The sequence below is a fragment of the Neofelis nebulosa genome, chromosome 9 (assembly GCF_028018385.1).
Source record: "Neofelis nebulosa isolate mNeoNeb1 chromosome 9, mNeoNeb1.pri, whole genome shotgun sequence".
NCBI classification, from domain to species: Eukaryota; Metazoa; Chordata; class Mammalia; order Carnivora; family Felidae; genus Neofelis; species Neofelis nebulosa.
In genome coordinates, this window is record NC_080790.1 from 74,615,893 (window position 1) to 74,634,265 (window position 18,373).

An 18,373-nucleotide genomic window follows, 5' to 3' on the forward strand; every position below is an offset into this window, starting at 1 on the left:
TTTATTTTTGAGAGAGAGAGAGAGAGAGAGACAGACAGACAGAGCGTGAGTGGGGGAGGGGCAGAGAGAGAGGGAGACACAGAATCCGAAGCAGGCTCCAGGCTCTGAGCTGTCAGCACAGAGCCCGAAATGGGGCTCGAACTCACGAACCATAAGATCATGACCTGAGCCAAAGTCGGATGCTCAACCGAATGAGCCACCCAGACGCCCCAAGGCAATTATGTTTTAAAATGCTCGCTTACTAATACTAAACAAAGACTAAATCTGTTGGTGATTAGAGAAGAACTGTCGTGTGTTTAATTACTGGATCACAGAAGGATACTGACATCATTGCCTTTCCTTAGTAGTGTTATTCTTTTAAAAAATGGTAGAATGACATAATTCATTAAATGCTCCTATCAACTAGCCTTCTATTACTGCATTGCATGTGGGGGATGGGGAGGTAGATGAGAAACTATACTATACCAATAAATGTGTGGCCCTTAGGACTTGTGAGTGAATTTACTATAATGACATGTCTAAATTAGTTACAGTTAGCATATCAATTCTTAGTAAATGTGATTCTGAAGTGCTTGAAAAGAGTTTGTTTTCTCAAGAAAAGTCAATAAATCCCTGCATTTAATTATTTAATAAGCTAATGTTTATAGTTTAAAGGTAAAATTTAACTCAAAACTTTTTCAGAGCTGACCAGTTTTTTTAAAAAAACTCAATTCATGAATATTTCCTATATATGTTCATCATGGATTGGGAAACTTCATTTAGCAGTGATTAATGATTACGGTGAAACCAGTGATGGGATACACACGCACGCACACATAGTTATGTGTATAGTTTTATAGACACACTAAATTCACAGGTAATTCCTAGAGAGGGGAGGATAAGACCTTTGTAATGAGAAATGGTAGTTTCTTTTTAATCCATTTTAGAGTAGGATGAATGTCTTGAGCAGTGGTTCTAAAACCAGCAGCATCTGCATTTTATCAAAGGCAAATTATCAGGTCTCAGAAACTCCAGGGGTGCAGCCCCCTAATTTTAGTTTATCTAGCTTTCCGTGTGGTTCCAATACAAGCTAGAGTTGAACCAGTGGTTGCAAAAGAAAGTTCCAGAGCCTATTCAGGAAGAAAGTTAATTATCTAGAAAAGGGGTTTCTCGTAGTGGAGTGTCGTATGGATTACACGGCATTTAACACTTCTGAATTCTATCTTTAAAGCCAGATACTTGCTAGATTGTTTTTTAGAGCTTGCATTTCAATACATTTTTTATAGTTATCATTTTGGTAGGACTTGTGTTATCTTTCAAAGTAAAGTGTAAGAAAATGTTTTTATATTAAATGTATTTAAGAAACAAAGATGATGTGTGTATATGAATCTTGAATGCTTTTTAAAAAATTAATGATTTTTTTTTCCTAGGCTGGTGTTGGAAACATTTTTATTTGCAGTTATTTTGTCTACTTTTACTACTGTACCTTGTTTGTGTTTGTTAGGACCAAACATCAAAGCGTGGGTGAGAGTTTTCAGTAGAAATGGGTAAGTTTTAACTTTACATTTTAGTGATTAGTAAACTTTACATTTTAAAAATTAGTGTTTTTCTATTCATGGCAGCTTGCTGATTGTTTTATGAGTGTTTTTCAGCACTGTATGGTTCTCAAGGATGCCTTAAGGGCCCACTGCATTTGGGGACTGGGGACAGGCAAGAGGTGGTATGCATTTGAGGAGAACTACAGGTTCCTCCTTCCACTTTCGCAAGTTCAGCTCTCCTTTTCTTCTGTATGGTAGGATTCCACTTAGCCGTTTGTTTGAAAAAAAGGTTTCTGCTACCAAAAGAAGGCTTTGAAAATCACTTCTCAGGGATGATTTGTCACTGTGATAAAATTGCTACAGATAAAACTGCTTCCATACATCTTATAATGTAGAATTGGGGTCTACAGTCTAAAAACGCTTAGTGAAACAGCTATAATTTCTTGTTTAGCTTCTTTGTGGTAAGACACCTGAGGTTTTACAGGATTTTGTTTTCTTAGCAGCCATACACACACACACACACACACACACACACACGTGTGTGTATATATGTATATATATTCAACACAGCTAAGTTAAAATTTTAGCTGCTTGAAACGCATTCAAATCATTCCTAACAAAAATGGTTACATTGTAACTAAAAAAACTGTGAAGTTATTTGGTGCCCATTATTTTGTCCTGTTTATCACCCAGTAGCAAAAACTTCTTGAGCTCTTACTCTGTATTCCATGCTGTGCAAGCTTTGTGTGGATTCTGAAATATTAGCCATGATTCTCTTCCTGAGGAGCTGTACGTTCAAGGGACATGAATAAAATGAGCAAACGATATGAGATTAAAATTGCGTAAATCATATAGTAAGTGCTGTTGGAACTCAGAGAGGTAGGAAACCAATGAAGAATGAGCTGGAAGGGGGGAAATGACCTATAAAGGATTTCGATCAGAAGTGTGAGATTTGGTGAGATGAAGGGAAAAGGGAATGACTCCCATGTTAGGGAAATGAATGAAGCCATAGAAACTGAAATAAAAGTGGTATTTTTTGTGATTTGGAAAGGAACAGCCCAAGTAGTGCAGAGGAAGCATCTTGGGTCACTAGGCTCCATAAATTACTGACTTTTTCCTTTTGCAATGAATATTGTTTGTTCCCCTTCAGAACCATCTTCTGGTGTTGATAAGGTCTCTAGAAAATAGGAATGTAAACATTGAAAACTTTTTCCCAGGGGAGCCTGGATGGCTCAGTCAGTTAAGTGCCCAACTCTGGATTTCAGCTCAGGTTATGGTCTCATGGTTTGTGGAATTGAGCCCGTGTTGGGCTCCACGCTGACAGCAAGGAGCCTACTTGAGATTCTCTGTCTCCCTCTCTCTCTGCCCCTCACCCTGCCCGTGCACGTGTGTGCATTCGCTCTCGCTCTCTCAAAATAAACTTTAAAAAAAAAAAAAAGAAAGAAAACTTCCCCACGTCATTACTATAGTATCCCTAATGGCATTTATTTCTTTTTAGCATTTTAGTTTGAAACTTTTAAAAATTTTGTAACTTACTTTTTTTTTTTTTAATTTTTTTTTTCAACGTTTTTTATTTATTTTTGGGACAGAGAGAGACAGAGCATGAACGGGGGAGGGGCAGAGAGAGAGGGAGACACAGAATCGGAAGCAGGCTCCAGGCTCCGAGCCATCAGCCCAGAGCCTGACGCGGGGCTCGAACTCACGGACCGCGAGATCGTGACCTGGCTGAAGTCGGACGCTTAACTGACTGCGCCACCCAGGTGTCCCTGTAACTTACTTTTTGAGAGAAAGAGAATGTGTGCATGCAAGTAGGGGAGGGGCAGAGAGAGAGAGGAAGGGAGAAATCTTAAGCAGGCTCCACGCTCAGCATGGAGCCCCTCTCAGGGCTGGATCTCAATAGTGTGAGATCATGGCCTGAGCAGAAATCAAGAGTTGGGACACTTAACCAACTGAGCCACTGAGGTGCCCCTTAAGTTGAAATTTTTAAATAGTGAAGACCAGTTGAAACATTGTAAGTTTGGATTGGTGATTTATCCAGCTTTGAACTGTGTTTCTGGTAATGGTATATTTGGGGGAGATGTTGTCATCTCATTCCGCAGTAAGTTCTTCTATAATGTGGCGTATGTATTCCTTGAAATCCCCGCACTATGCAAAATTGGGCAATAAAAAACACAGAGCCTAGAGGAAAGACAGGCTTGAGGCATAACACTCAAAAACTTTGACAGTAACACATAAAAAAAGATAGGAACTTAATAAAAATGATACTTCAGTTTTATATATGTTAAATAGTTAAGAAATTTATAAACATTATAATGAATATGGTACTTTTGCTTTGAAAAAACCCTGAAATTTGGTTTCGGAAGTAGGTGTGGGAAGAGTTGCCACTTGTAAATTATTATGAAGTGGTAAAGGAGGTTTGTTGGAAATCTGACAGGAAGTTAAAGACCAGATATGGAAGATGTGACTCATACACATGAGGGAAACTAAGAGAGCTGAGAGATGGGATTTTGTTTTGTTTGTTTTTGTTTTTGCTTTTTTATGTTTCAAGTTTTTATATAAATTCTAGTTAGTTAAAATGTGGTGTAATTTTAGTTTCAGGAGTGAATTTAGTGATTCATCGCTTATATGTAACACCCAGCGCTCATCTTAACAGTTGATACTTAATACACATCACCTATTTAGCCCATCCCCCATCCACCCCTCCTCCAGCAAGCCAGGGAGGGATTGGGATATAATTCAAATACCATACACTTTACCTATTTAAAGTGTGCAATTCAATAGTTTTTAATATACTCCCAGAATTGTGCAGCAATCACTGCAGTCAAATTTAGAACATTTTCATCACGTCAAAAAAGAAACTCCATACCCTTTAGCTATCAATTCCTTATCTCCCCTCCCCTAGCCCTAAGCAACTACTAATTCTCATTACTAGTTCTATAGATTTGCCTCTTCTGAACATTTCATAAGAGTGTAATCATATAATATGTGATCTTTTGTGATTGGCTTCTTTCACGTACCATAATATTTCCAAAGCTCATCTATGCAGTACTTCATTCCTTTTTATGGCTGAATAACATTCCATTGTGTGGCTGTAAACCACATGTTGTCTGTCCACTCATCAAGATGGACATCTGGTGGTTTCTACTTTTTGCTGTTATGGCTAAGCTCCTGCAAACATTTGTACACAGGTTTTTGTATGGACATAGGTTTTTATTTTTATTTATTTATTTTTTTTGAGTACATACCTAGCAGTGGAATTGCTGGGTTTTATGGTAACTCCCTATTTAATTGTTGAAGAAACTGCTAGACTGTTTTCCAGAGTGGCTACACCATTTTACATTCACATAGCAATGTATGAGGGCTCCAATTCCCCCACATCCTTGCCAACAGTTGTTATTATCTGGTCTTTTGATGATCACCATCTTAGTGGGTGTGAAGTGTTAACCTCCTTGTGTTTTTTATTTGCATTTCCCAGCTGACCAGTGATGTCAAGCATCTTTTCTTTTTTTTTTTTTAATTTTTTTTTTAATGTTTATTTATTTTTGAGAGAGACAGAGACAGAATGCGAGTGGGTTAGGGGCAGAGAGAGAGGGAGACACAGGATCCGAAGCGGGCTCTAGGCTCCAAGCTGTCAGCACAGAGCCCGACGCAGGGCTCGAACCTACGAGCTATGAGATCATGACCTGAGCCGAAGTCGGACGCTCAACTGACTGAGCCACCCAGTCACCCCTCGAGCATCTTTTCATGTGCCTATTGGCAATTATATATTTTCCTTGGAAAAATATCTCTTCAGATCGTTTCCTCATTTTTTATTTGGATTATTTGCCGTGTTTATTATTAAGTTCTTTATATATTCTAAGTACAAGTCCTTTATCATATACATGATTTGCACATTCTTTCTTTTTGTGGGGTGTCTCTTCACTTTTCACTTTCTTTTGTGGGGTGTCTTTCATTGTGTCCTTTGAAGCACAAAAGTTTTTAATCTTGATGAAATCTAATTCATCTGTTTTTTTCTTTTGTTGTGCGTTTAGGGTCATTTCTAAGAATCCATGGCCAAATCCAAGGTCATAAAGATTAACTCCTCTGTCTTCTTCTAAGAGTTAAATAATTTTAGGTTTTACATTCGAGTCTTTGGTCCATTTTGTGTTAGTTTTTGTGTACCATGGGGGTAAGGGTCTAACTTGATTCTTCTGCACCTGGCTTGCCAGTTGTCCTAGAACCATTTGCTAAAAAGGCTATTTTCCCCCCTTTGAGTGATTTTGACACTCTTGTCAAAAATCAGTTGATCGTAAATTCATGATCTTTAGTTTTTTTTCCATTGACCTATATGTGTATCCTTATCTCAGTACCACACTACCTTGATTATCTGGTAGATGTTTGAGGGATGTGCATGTTTTGTGTATTCACATACTGCTTAGTGCAATTGGGTGTAGTTCTTTTGTGTTCACTTCGTGTTTCTCACAGACTAAATTGCTCATATTGTTCCCTAATATATCAGTCAAATTGGAACAAATTTCAATGTTCAAAACAAGCATTTTAGCAGAACTTATTATATAGAAATTCCTAATATTTTTGAATTGAAAAAAAATCAAACTTTAAAACTCAAGGGAAACAGAGAAACTATCCTTAATTTCTCTTAGTAACTTACCATGAATTTAATATGCATATATTTTCTGATCCTGCTTTAACCTGTTTCTCTGTTTAGCCTGAACTATGTCTTAGAGCAATGCCTATTATGTTCTGCTGGGTTAAAAAGAGCTTTGTAAAAATTTATTATAAAATTTGCCTTTTGAATCTTTTGAGATTTGCAGAATAAATTTATTGTCACCTTGTTTTTGCACCTGTCAGCACTTTATCCCTTCTCAGAAGGATCTGTAACAAAGTAAAACTAAAAATTATAGGAAGGGAAATACCATTTTCCAGCTAGCAGACTGAAAAAAAATATATAAGTTATATACATAGTGACAAGGGTTTGGGGAAGTAAGCGCCAATGGGAATATAAATTGGTTCAAATTCTTGTTTAGTAATACCTATAAAGATTAAAAGTATCCATCTTTGGCCTAGCAGTTCCACTTCTGAGATTTTATGTACTAGATATATTTTCATACCTACAAAATATTAAATGTGTAAGATTACTCATTGTAGCTTTGAAAATAGCTTAAATGTCCTTTAATAAGGAGAGGATTAAATTAAATTTAACGCAGCTATAAAAAAAAAAAACAACCAGCCATTTATTTATTGATATGCTGTTAGTGGAAAAAAGCAAGGTGAAGAAATGTGTGTAGGATACTACCATTTGTGTAAAAAGTGAGCAGGAGATGATAGATATACCTGTATAACTTTGGAAGAATACATAAGAAACTGATAAAAACATTGGTTATCTCTGCGGGGGAGAATCTGAGAAGCTCGGAGCCCATCTCAGAAGACTTTCCACCAACTACCCTTTGGTGCCTTTTGAAATTTGAACCAAATTAATATACTACCTAGTCAAAATGAAAATTATAGGGGTTCAGGTTTTGCCAATACTTAGCTTATTTGGGGGGACATTGAAAGTTAGTCCTGTATCAAGAAGTTGTTAGATTTGGGAGCGCCTGGGTGGCTCAGTTGGTTGAGCATCCCAACTTCAGCTCAGGTCATGATCTCACAGTTCTTGAGTTCAAGCCCCGCCTCGGGCTATGTGCTGATTTAAAAAAAAAAAAAAAGTTAGATTTCTCTGATGCCACTTAAACTTCAGTAGGCTGCAAAAAAGGTGCTGAGGGACTATAGCTAAAAATAATCAACTTATAATACAAAACATTTTACTTAACATCACATAGGGGTATGAAATAGTAATATGCAAAAGTAATAACTTTTAAAGCATTTTCATGTGTCTTAAAGCATTTAATTCTCACAGCAGTCTGATGGCATACTCCTGTTTTCACCATCTTCTAGGTGAAGGTACTAGAAAGCTGACGGATTAAGTGATTTGCCTAAGCCCTCGAATAGCCAGTAAGAGGTAACTTGAATGCAGATCATCGGATGGTTTTAGAAGGCTACGCAAACTGAGGGTCAGAAAATGAGTTCCTGCCCTCTCCTTACTGCTTAGTAGTCAAGTGATCTTAGATAAGCTATTTAACTTCAGAGATCCTCATATGTGATATTGTTGGAACAATACTAATATGCACTTTGCAGGGTTATTGTCAGAACTGAGTGAGATGATGAATGAAATCAAATAGCAAATGCTTCAGAAATGTTTGTCAAATGGATTGACAAATGTCAGGGAGCATTTGTATATTTCACACTCCCAATGCTGACTGCTGTTTGCCTTAGTACCTCTTTCTGGTTTAGGTAGCAGACCCAGGAGTGCAGGGCATAGGCAGCTATGGAGAAGGGAATTCTTTCAGTAGATGTAGTATAAAACTAATTTGAACTTTGTCGTGAGAGGGCAACTGCAACTTAAGTTTTCATTCCTCCACCATAACTTAGTGATAGTGGTTTCTTCCCTAGCACTTTTATCATACTTTAAGAATTTAGCATAAAAAGCATGTCAAATTTTAAATGAGTTAGGGAATAGTTAATTCGATAGATTAATTTGTTTGATGTTAGAGTTGGCCTTCTCAAACATTCACAGTTATGCAAAAATATTTATCGTGTTTATTACAAAAGAATATGTAAGAGTTTGAATAGTAGAAAAATATAGGAGATGATCCTAGTAATCCTATCAAAGAAGCAGCCATTAGTGACAGATTTTAGTCTAATTTTGTCCATACATATCACTTATTTGCAATTTAAAAGCAAAAAATGGTTATACTATCACTGCTTTATAACTTACTTTTTTTTTTTTTTTTTTTTACTTATTAGGAACATCTTTAACTGTTTGTATAATCTGATTTTTCTTGCATGATGTCTTTAGTATATCTTCATCCTTAATTAAGAATACTTCTGTTTATATTGGTTTGAACAATCAGGAAGCTGATTATCTCACATAGCAGAGATTGTATGGTTCTAGATACAGATAGGTAGTCAAGGTGTAGCTGTGCTTCTCACTGATTTTCCTGGTTCTTATCCTCAGGCTGTTAGTGAGATGGCAGTAGTCCTTTCCCTTGAGTCTTCCTAAGCTAATCACTGGGAGAGAGAATGGGATCACCATGATTTAATTAGTCTGGTCATCAGGGATGGGATGAATGTTGGGCAAGCATTCCATGTACCATGGTTTATTTAATTCCCTATTGAAGATTATATCAAATTTTCAGGATTATAAATAATGTTATTATGAACACCTTGTACTATATAACTAACTACATATGTGTATAACAGTTCCTGTAGACTAGATTCCTGGAGTAGAATTCCTACGTCAAAAGAAGTTGACAGACACTGCCAAACTAAAGTTCTAATTGGAAGAATATGTATATACCTACCAATAGAATGCTAGTTTCCCTGCATCACAATCAGGACTTTTTACTTTTTTATCAGTTTATGAGGGCTGTTGCCTACTGGGCTTTGCCAAGGGGGCTGACTGTTACCATCATCGCGTCGTCTGATTTCTAATGAGATACATAAGCCCTGGCCAGAAATTTTTGAAAGTTGGATCTATTGAACCATTTATTAAATTTCAGCTGAATATTATTGATTAAATTACAGGGATAGCATATCCCTTACCCTGCCTCCCTCCTTTTCTTCTGCCTCACGTTATAGAAAACTGAGTAGAAGATAACATCCAGCACTCAAAATTCAGCTTCAAGACAGGAAAAATTGTAGTTAAGATGAGAAGACCGCTTCCCAGATAATTCACTCATGGTATCTGAGCAAATATGTAGTGTGGGCAGCCTGCCCTTGTGAAGTGTGAGCAAGATGAAAAGAAATGGCATGGCAACTCTAAAAACACGTTATAGAATAATAAGAAGAAAAAGGCATGTGAAAGACAAAAGAATCCAGCCTGGAAGAAAGTACTACTCAAGGAACAAAAACAAACTACCCAGTTTATCATAGAAAAATATTATTAAGGGCATAAATTCAATAAAATAAGAGCTCAAAGATAAGATGATGGGGAAAAAATGAGGTGGAGAAGGAGATTACGGAATTAATTAAATAAAATGAGAATCCAAACCACACCATTACATGTCATATATTAGAAACATAGACAAGTTAGAAAATCACGTTCTAGCATGGGGGAAAGGTTTGAGCTAATCAAAACAAATGAGGGGTAGGGAAGAGTAAAGCAGAAAAGAAATGATAAATGCAGAGAACAAAGGAGATGAGCTTAAGACTAGCTAGTAGTGTCCCTAAAATAACAAAACAAATTAATTCAAAATATGACAGAAGACAGTTTCCCCAAATGGAGGAATCATTCAGTTTGTACATTAAGGGGACTCACTACATTAGAAAAATAGTTGAAAATTAGGGTTACAGAACAATATATAAACACTACAAAAATAATATGAGCATTAGAGGTTATGTAGTGGGGGAGGGAAGATGGAGAAAATATAACTGTACCCCCCCAACTACTCCGGCTGTCCCCACATCCTGAGCCTGTTTGATAAAACCTCTGGAGGGAATAAGGATTAAGTGAAATTCTATGTATTGAATAATGATTCCTCATCTTTTGCCTCGTCCTTTTCACTTGCTTGGTCCAAAACACTGACAGCCAGGCTTATGCAATCTAGGCAGAGTACGGAAATACTTCTTTCAGTGAAAACTGGTATAAAAGAAGAACCTACAGATACTGACATTTGGGGGTTCTCTAAAAGCCAAGGTCCCTAATCAGTCCCTGGGACAGTGAAGCCTGCTTGTACGCAGTGGACATCTAGTCATCTGTTTAGTGTTCACTTTTTTGTTGTTTTTTAAAACATACATTTATTGAGATGCAACTTCAGACCATAAAACCCACCCATTTAAAGTGTACAACTTAGTAGTTTTTAAGTATAGGCTCAGCTTTATAATCATCACCACAATCTAATTTTAGAACATCTTGCCACGCCAAGAAGAAACTGCCCATTAGCAGTCCCCCTCCTGCCCACCCTTGCATACCCCCTTCCCCCCTTCCCAGGCAACTGCTAAAATACTTCCAGTCTCTCTAGATTTGCCTATTCTGGACATTTAATATGGAGTGTTTTAAGTAGAATGAGAAATGAACAATCATTGGACATTTCAGGAACACCTCTAAAGTGAAAGGCAGAAATGAAAACAAAAGGAAACTCAGAAACAAAGGCGATATAAAGACCAGAAGATAACTTTAAAAATGTCCATTGTTTTCACATCTATAAAACACAGGAGGCAGTCAAAAGGAATATTCTGAGAACAAGAGAGCTCCTGGAAATTAAAAAACAAGAAAAAAAAAAATAAACAGAAGTAGAGACAAAGTTAGAAAGATCCCTTAGCCAAACAGAAAAGGCAAAAACATGGGAAATGGGTTAAAAGGTTAAAAAAAAAAATCAGAGGGTTAATTCCACATGGTAGTATTCCCAGCAAAAGAGTAAGAAAAACAGAAAATTCTTAAGGGATCTGGGTAGAAAAAGCAAGACTTTATAAGTCTTTAAAGAGAAAATGTCAAGAACCAAAAGACTTGTGACTGTAGATTAAGAAAGCCCATGAGTGGGGCGCCTAGGTGGCTCAGTCAGTTAAGCATCCTGCTTCCTCAGGTCATGATCTCACAGTTTGTGGGTTTGAACCCCAGGTCGGGCTCTGTGCTAACAGCTCAGAGCCTGGAGCCTGCTTCCAATTCTGTGTCTCCCTCTCTCTCTGCCCCTCCCCACTCATACTCTGTCTCTCAAAAATAAACATTAAAAAAATTGTTTTAAAAAAAGGCCCATTGGTTTCCAGCATTATGGCTGAAAAGACACCCACTCCAAGGCACAGGCTTGTGAAATTTTAGATAACCACCAGGAAAAAGATGATTCTGAAGGCTACCAGAGAGGGCAGTGTGTGTTGTAGGGGGGTTGGGGAAGTGGGGGCACATGTTACCTAGAGAGGACTGGGAGCCAGAATGTCTGAACTTTTCAGGTGGGAAACAAAATAATGGAGCAATGTCTTCAAACTTCTAAGGCAAAATGATTTCCAACAATTACAATAAAGTCATTTTCAGACTTTAAACGATCTTTAAAATCTATTTTACCCTTTCTCAGGAATCTACTGAAGGAGGTGCTTTAAAAAAAAAAAAAAAAAAAGGAAAATAGGAGAAAGTCTTGGAATTTGGGAAGCAGGAGACCTAAAAGCATTGAGAGAGGCAAAGGGAATTCATAGGATGGTGGTGTAGGAAGCTTACAGGACAGTGGCTGTGCCTCAGGCTTAGAGGGCAACCAGTCCCACTCGCAGCAGGTGAGGTGCGCTCCACAAGAGAAAGGGAGAACAAAGAACACAAACAAGAATTTAGAGGTGATGTTTAGTTTCTTTAGAATATTTGAGGATGATTTAGTGACAAGTACCTAAGCAAATAGAGATTGAAAAAGAGGCAATTCTTAACATCCAAAGAAAATTTAAAATCTATAAGAAAGGAAATGTGACTGTGGTTTATTGTGTGGTTCAGCTATGACAAACATTTTCATAGTCATATTAATGTAGATGCTGTGCTGTGGATTCAGCCGGGAGGAGAGGATGTTACCATCAAGGAGGGGATGGTGAATCAGAGAGAATGAGCACATGGTGATGGGAGGCTTGTGGGAAGAGTGCGAAGTCCTCTTCTTCCATTGTAGAAAGCAGGGAGGAACTAAGTCTTGCAAACTCTATACATAGTGTACGTTCTTTACATTCGAGAAACACGAGTTCATAGTGTTTCTGCCTTGGGAGTGGATTTCAGGAGTGGGGAGGGATGCAGGGAGGGATTGTTAGTAGGTGTGCTCATCTAATACGATGTGGGACCTTAAAGGTGCTTATACATACTATGGTTTTGATAAATGCAAAATTTTAATTTTACAAAGATAGGCTACACAGTTTTTCTATTTTTAAAACCAGCTCCTGTTTCCTTTTTTTCTATATTATATGCAAGATCATAAACTCCCTTGGGTGCATCAAATAAAATGGAGGACAGCCTTTTGCATTTTTGCACTTTTTGTAACAAATATCAAATGGCCTCAGTGTGCTATAAAAGTGAAAAATGTGAAGACATGGATCTTGCCCCTCAAGCCCAAGGAACTTGGAGCTTAGAGGTTAGATAAGACATGTACATAACCCTTGTTGAGACATAGCTTTGATCATCTCTGCCTTGATTTAAAACCTTCAGTGGCTTCTTCAGTTTGACTTTTCAGGCTTTCCTAAAATCCTAATCCTAATTCTACCACAATGAGATACTGCTTCACACCCACTGAGATGACTGTAATCAAATAATAACAAGTATTAGAGGGGTGCTTGGGTGACTCAGCCAGTTAAGCGTCTGACTTCAGCTCAGGCTATGATCTCTCAGTTCACGAGTTCGAGCCCCGCATCAGGCTGTCTTGCTGTCAGCATGGAGCCCGCTTTGGATCCCCTGCCTCCCTCTCTTTCTGCCCCTCCCCTGCTTGTGCTCTCTCTCTGTCTCTCTCTCAAAAATAAATAAACATTAAAAAAGTTAAAAAAAAAACAAACATTAGCAAAGATGGGGAGAAATTGGAACTCTCGTACACTGCGGGTGGCAATATAAGATGGCTCAGATGCTTTGGGAAACAGTCTGGCAGTTCCTTTACAAGATTAAACACCGTTTTCATATGACCCAGGAATTCCATTTCTTCGTATATTCCAAAGAAAAATGAGAACACAAAACATGCACATGAATGTTTATAGTGGCATTATGCATAGTAGCCAAAAACTCAAAAAAACTCAGATGTCCAGCTGATGCATAGAGAGAATAAATGTGGTATATCCATACAGCAAAATGTTATTTGACAATAAAAAAGAAGTATTTTCAGGTGCTACAAAATGGATGGATCTTGAAAACATTACACTAAGTGAAAGAAGCCAATCACAAATTCCATTTATATGAAATGTTCAGAATAGGCAAATCCCTAGAGACAGAAAGTGGTTGCCTGGGGCTGGAGGAAAGGGGAATTGGGGAGTGAGTGCTAATGGGTAAAAGGGTGTCATTTTGGGATGATGGTTGCACAACTCTAAATGCACTAAAGACCATTGAATTGTGTGCTTTAAGTGAGTAAATTGTATGGCCGAGAAAGGGCTATCCGGGGCAGGTTTTCACTGTACTCAGTAAAGGTGCTATTTTTAAAAATCCTAACTCTAACCTACTTACCCAGCCTTATTTCCCATTCTTCCACTCAGCCTCAACCACCTTTACTTGAGTTCTTTCTGTCTGCAGTGCAGCTCTGTCTCCAGTTTGTCAAGCCCAGATGCCACTCATTCTCCCAATTCTGATGGAACTTCCTCTTCCATAAAATGGGAGAAGTAAATTCTTCCCAGCAGAAAGTAAACCTTACTCTCAACCTCTCCCAGACTTTATGTCTCTAGGCACATCACTTTATGTATTGCAACATAGAGGACTTATGTGTTAAGTGAAAGCTAGTCAACATTTGTCAGCCACAAATAGTCAAAAATTAACCCTAGAAAATCCTTTAAATTGCCTGAACAGTAGAGTTCCCTCTTTATGTTCAACTCCCCAGTTTTTTTTTCCTCCAGGATTGGGACAGATCTCTGTTTTGTTGAATGCTAGCTGAAGAAATTGACTTGCATTTTTAGGTGTTATATAAAATAAAAAGAACAGTGAAGCCCAGCAAATAACACAGATTGGGACCTGTGGTGATTGGTTCCAACCTTCTTCCAGTCCTGGTTTTCAGTACAGACAAGCTAAAGCTCTTATCTTGTGTAGGTGGACCAAGGGGGAGTAACGAGAGAGACAGGTGACAGAGGGATTGGCTTAGGAACTGACTTGTCATTTGGGGCTACTTTAACTCAGTGTATATTTTGTATGTAATGGCCCATTTCTAATGAAAGAAGTCCTCTAACAGAAGAAATGTTTTCCTTTTTTCCCACACCGGCTGGAAAAAACTGCTTTTCATAAACTTTATGTATAACAACCTTTTATTTTGAACAAGTGAATATTTGGACCCTACTTACTGCACTGTGGTGGGATTTTACTCTCCTGTAACCAGACTCATGCTCCACATGGCTAAGTGGTCACACTGTGAGAGGCTGAAACCCAGACCGGTTCAGAATGGCAGAATTCTGTCTTTTCACCTTTACCCCCTAAGATACACACTTAATAAGGATGGTAGGCGAAATCACTGGATATTTTGAAATCTGTTGTTCTTGTTCTCTACTCCTGCCCCATCAAATAAATAGTGTTGATTTGTTTACATGAAGTGTGCAATCAGAAGAACTAGTTGAATAAGTGATGTTCCCTCCATGCAGTGGAATACTAGTATAGCTAGTATAATTAACAAGGGAAAACAAAACAGCAAAATTGGGTTTATAAATATGCATTTGAGTTTTGATAAAGGATGTATACATAAATGCATACCGTTCTAAACAAAATTGTGTATATGTTTGTGCATGCATATTTCCAGAAGGATATGTACTACATTGGTGATAGTAGCTACTGCTAGGAAGGGACCCAGAGTTGATAAGGGTGGGAGGAAGTCAGCTTTCACTGCAAATTCTCTTCCATATTGTTTGACTTTCGCCATGTGCTGCACATACTACCTTTCCCACTGAAGAACATTTATATTCTCTTACCGATTACTTGTTAATAGTTCATGGTAAATATACGCCAATTCGAGATGATCGTTAAATGAACAGAGCATATGTGTAGTGTCAGTTTGCACCACTGTTTGATTCTCTAGCAGCTAAGGTATATACCACCAATGATTTACGTATTTGTGTTTTACAGAGTTACATCCATTTGGGAGAACAGTCTTCAGATCACTACAATTTCTAGTTTTATAGGAACATGGCTTGGCGCCTTCCCTATTCCACTCGATTGGGAAAGACCATGGCAGGTTGGTTTCAGCTACTTAAAGCAACAAAATAAATGTTTGTACAGTGATGGTAAAACTGAGGAAGCTAGCCAGTATGCCTGTATAAATGATGTTGTTCAGTTAAGTAGGGATGCCACTTCCCTGTCACTGTAATCTCAGATACCTCTTATTGGCCACAGGGCCCATTGGCATCCAGATCAGCCTGGTTCTGTCTTCCAGCACTATTTTTTTCTACATGTATAAGTGAATAAATAAGCTTAGTTTATGAATATTTATAGGAATTTTTTAAAAACAAGGTAGAGTTGCAGAAATTGCCTATTTTCAGCTTAGATGTTCATTGCCTTTGTGCTCTTAGATTTGTATTTTCTTGATTTATGGCCAAGTTGAATGTTAATTTTGAGAGATTTTTTAAAAGCATATAGCAAAGTACATTTTGAAGTAGGGGTACATGATATCGAGGGGAAACTAATAAACCTCAGGTTTTTGTTTCTGATCACAATAGGAAATAGCTAATAAGCTAGGTTAAAACACTGTGAGTAAGTATTCTTTTTATTCCCATTTTACAGATGAGGAAACATATAATATTTCGAAGTGCACCAAGCTAGTAATGAATATATCTTTGTCTTCGTTTTTAATGACTTCGTAGTATGCCATTATATAGTTATCCCTAAATTTATTTAGCAAATTCACTAGTGATCCTTTAGGTTATTGCCAGTATTTCACTATCATAGACAGTGCTGTGATTAACACCTTGAATCCATATTTTCATGGATTTTCCAGTTATTTTCTCAAGATAATTTTTCCCAAATGGAACTGTAGTATTAAAAACCATACTTTCTTTTTTTCAACATGAAGAGAATTGTTTTCCTATTACAAAGACAGTACATATTTATTTAGAAAGTTTAAAAAATATTAATAATTATGAAGGAGAAAGGAAAATTATCAAATATCCAACCACCCAGAGGCAACCCTCATTTCATTTGTGTTTTGGTGATAATTTGTGCAGTTCTGTCTGTGTATAACTATAATGTATGTGTCATTTTTTTTTTTTAAATGCCCTGTCCTTAGTCACTTTATTGCTAAATTAAAGAAAGACTTTTTAGACCTTACTGTCAGGGCTTCTCTGAGCATTAACTCACTGGAAACACACTCTTTCCCTGCTTGAAACTCTTATCTTGACTTTCTACAACAACAGTGTCCACAGCTTTTCTTTCTACTTCTCTAGTTTCTCCTTCTCAGCCTCCCTGAGAGCTTCTTCCAGACTACCTGTTCTTAAAACACCAGTATTCCCTTGATTTCTAACATCTTTTTTTCTCTCACTCTCCCTGCATAACATTATTCATTGGCCATGACTGCAACTAAAATATGGCCAATGAATCCTGAATCTTTATCTCCTGCCTGTGGCCTCTGAACTTCAGACTCATAAATGCAACAGTGTGTTCCTCTTGAGGTTCCATAGCTACCTTGAACTCAATGTACTTAAAATTCAACTTTTTCTTTCTCCCCCCTGATGTAAATAGCACTGTCATCCACCCATTTGCTCCAGTCATCAACCTGAGAGTCATCCCTGATACTGCCTTCCCTTCACAGCTCAGATTGAACAGGTCACTGGCCCTTTTGATTCTAGTGTTTTGTTTTGTTTTGTTTTTTTTTACTTTTTTTTTTTAATGTTTATTTATTTGGAGAGAGAGAGCGGGAGCGATGGAGGGGCACAGAGAGAGGGAAACACAGAATCTGAAGCAGGCTCCAGGCTCTGAGCTGTCAGCACAGATCCTGACCCAGGGCTTGAACCCACGAACTGTGAGATTATGACCTGAGCTGAGGTTGGACGCTCAACTGACTGAGCCACCCAGGTGCCCTGTTGATTCTAGTTTTTTAACATCTCTTGGATCTATCTTCTCTCCATTTACATTTAATTCTATAACTTGTACAGGCGTCTCTCATCTTGCTTTATGTCCTCCCTGCCAAACCATTCTTTATATAGCAAACTGCAGACCTGATCCTGTCATTTCTCCTGCTTAAAATCTTCCAGTGGCTTTCTCACTGCTTGCCTTGAATAAAGTCCAAGCCCTTTGGCATAGCTTATAAGGCCTCTATGCTTTTGTTTCTGCTTAGATGTGTAGGGCTGTTATTCAGATTGCAGCTCTTCCATTTACTGTGTTATTGAACAGGTTCACTGTAACATGGAGGCAATAGTTGTGAGGACTAAATGAGATTATGTGTAAGAAACGTTAGCTGTTATCTTAATTCATAATTAACATCCTTATTTATTAAGTCTTTGGAAAATAGTACTATCATTTCCTTAGATAAATTCTTAAAGTGGAATTGCTGGGTATGCATTTTTTAAATCATTTTATTTTTTCCATCATGGTAAGTGTACTCTTTAATCCCCACCCCCTATTTTCCTCATCCCCCCGCCCCCCACCTCTCCTCTGGTAACCCATCAGTTTGTTCTCTATAGTTAAGAGTCTCTTTCTTGGTTTGTCTCTCTTTTTCCTTTGCCCGTTTGTTTTGTTTCTTAAATTTCACATATCCATGAGATCACATGGTATTTGTCTTTCTTTGACTTATTTCACTTAGCATTATACTCTGTATATCCATCTGGGTCATTGCAAATGGCAAGATTTCATTCTTTTTTATGGCTGAATAATATAACAGTGTATATATGTGCCATATCTTCATCCATTCATCAATCAGTGCACACTGGGCTGCTTCCATAATTTGGCTGTTGTAAATAATGCTGCTATAAACATAGGGGTGCAAGTATCCCTTTGAATTATTGTTTTTATGTTTTTTGGATAAATACCCAGTAGTGTGATTCCTGGATTGTAGGGTAGTTCTGTTTTTAATTTTGGAGGGAATGTCTGTACTGTTTTCCACAGTGGCTGGACCAGTTTGTGTTCCCACCAATAATACACAAGTGTTCCTTTTTCTCTACATCCTTGCTGACACCTGTTATTTCTTGTGTCTTTGATTTTAGCCATT

At 37.7% G+C, this 18,373-nt stretch overlaps 1 protein-coding gene across 6 annotated transcripts in view; it reads left to right on the top strand.

Moving 5' to 3' along the window:
- PIGF (phosphatidylinositol glycan anchor biosynthesis class F) overlaps positions 1 to 18,373 on the top strand; it is a 33,597-nt gene that overhangs the window by 3,435 nt on the left and 11,789 nt on the right. For 5 of the 6 annotated variants that reach the window (XM_058684204.1, XM_058684205.1, XM_058684207.1 and 2 more), the window contains exons 4-5: positions 1,410 to 1,526; positions 15,301 to 15,409. In XM_058684204.1, the coding sequence (XP_058540187.1) occupies positions 1,410 to 1,526; positions 15,301 to 15,409 (226 nt within the window). The remainder of the gene's footprint in view (positions 1 to 1,409; positions 1,527 to 15,300; positions 15,410 to 18,373) is intronic. The other variant, XM_058684208.1, reaches the window with a different exon arrangement.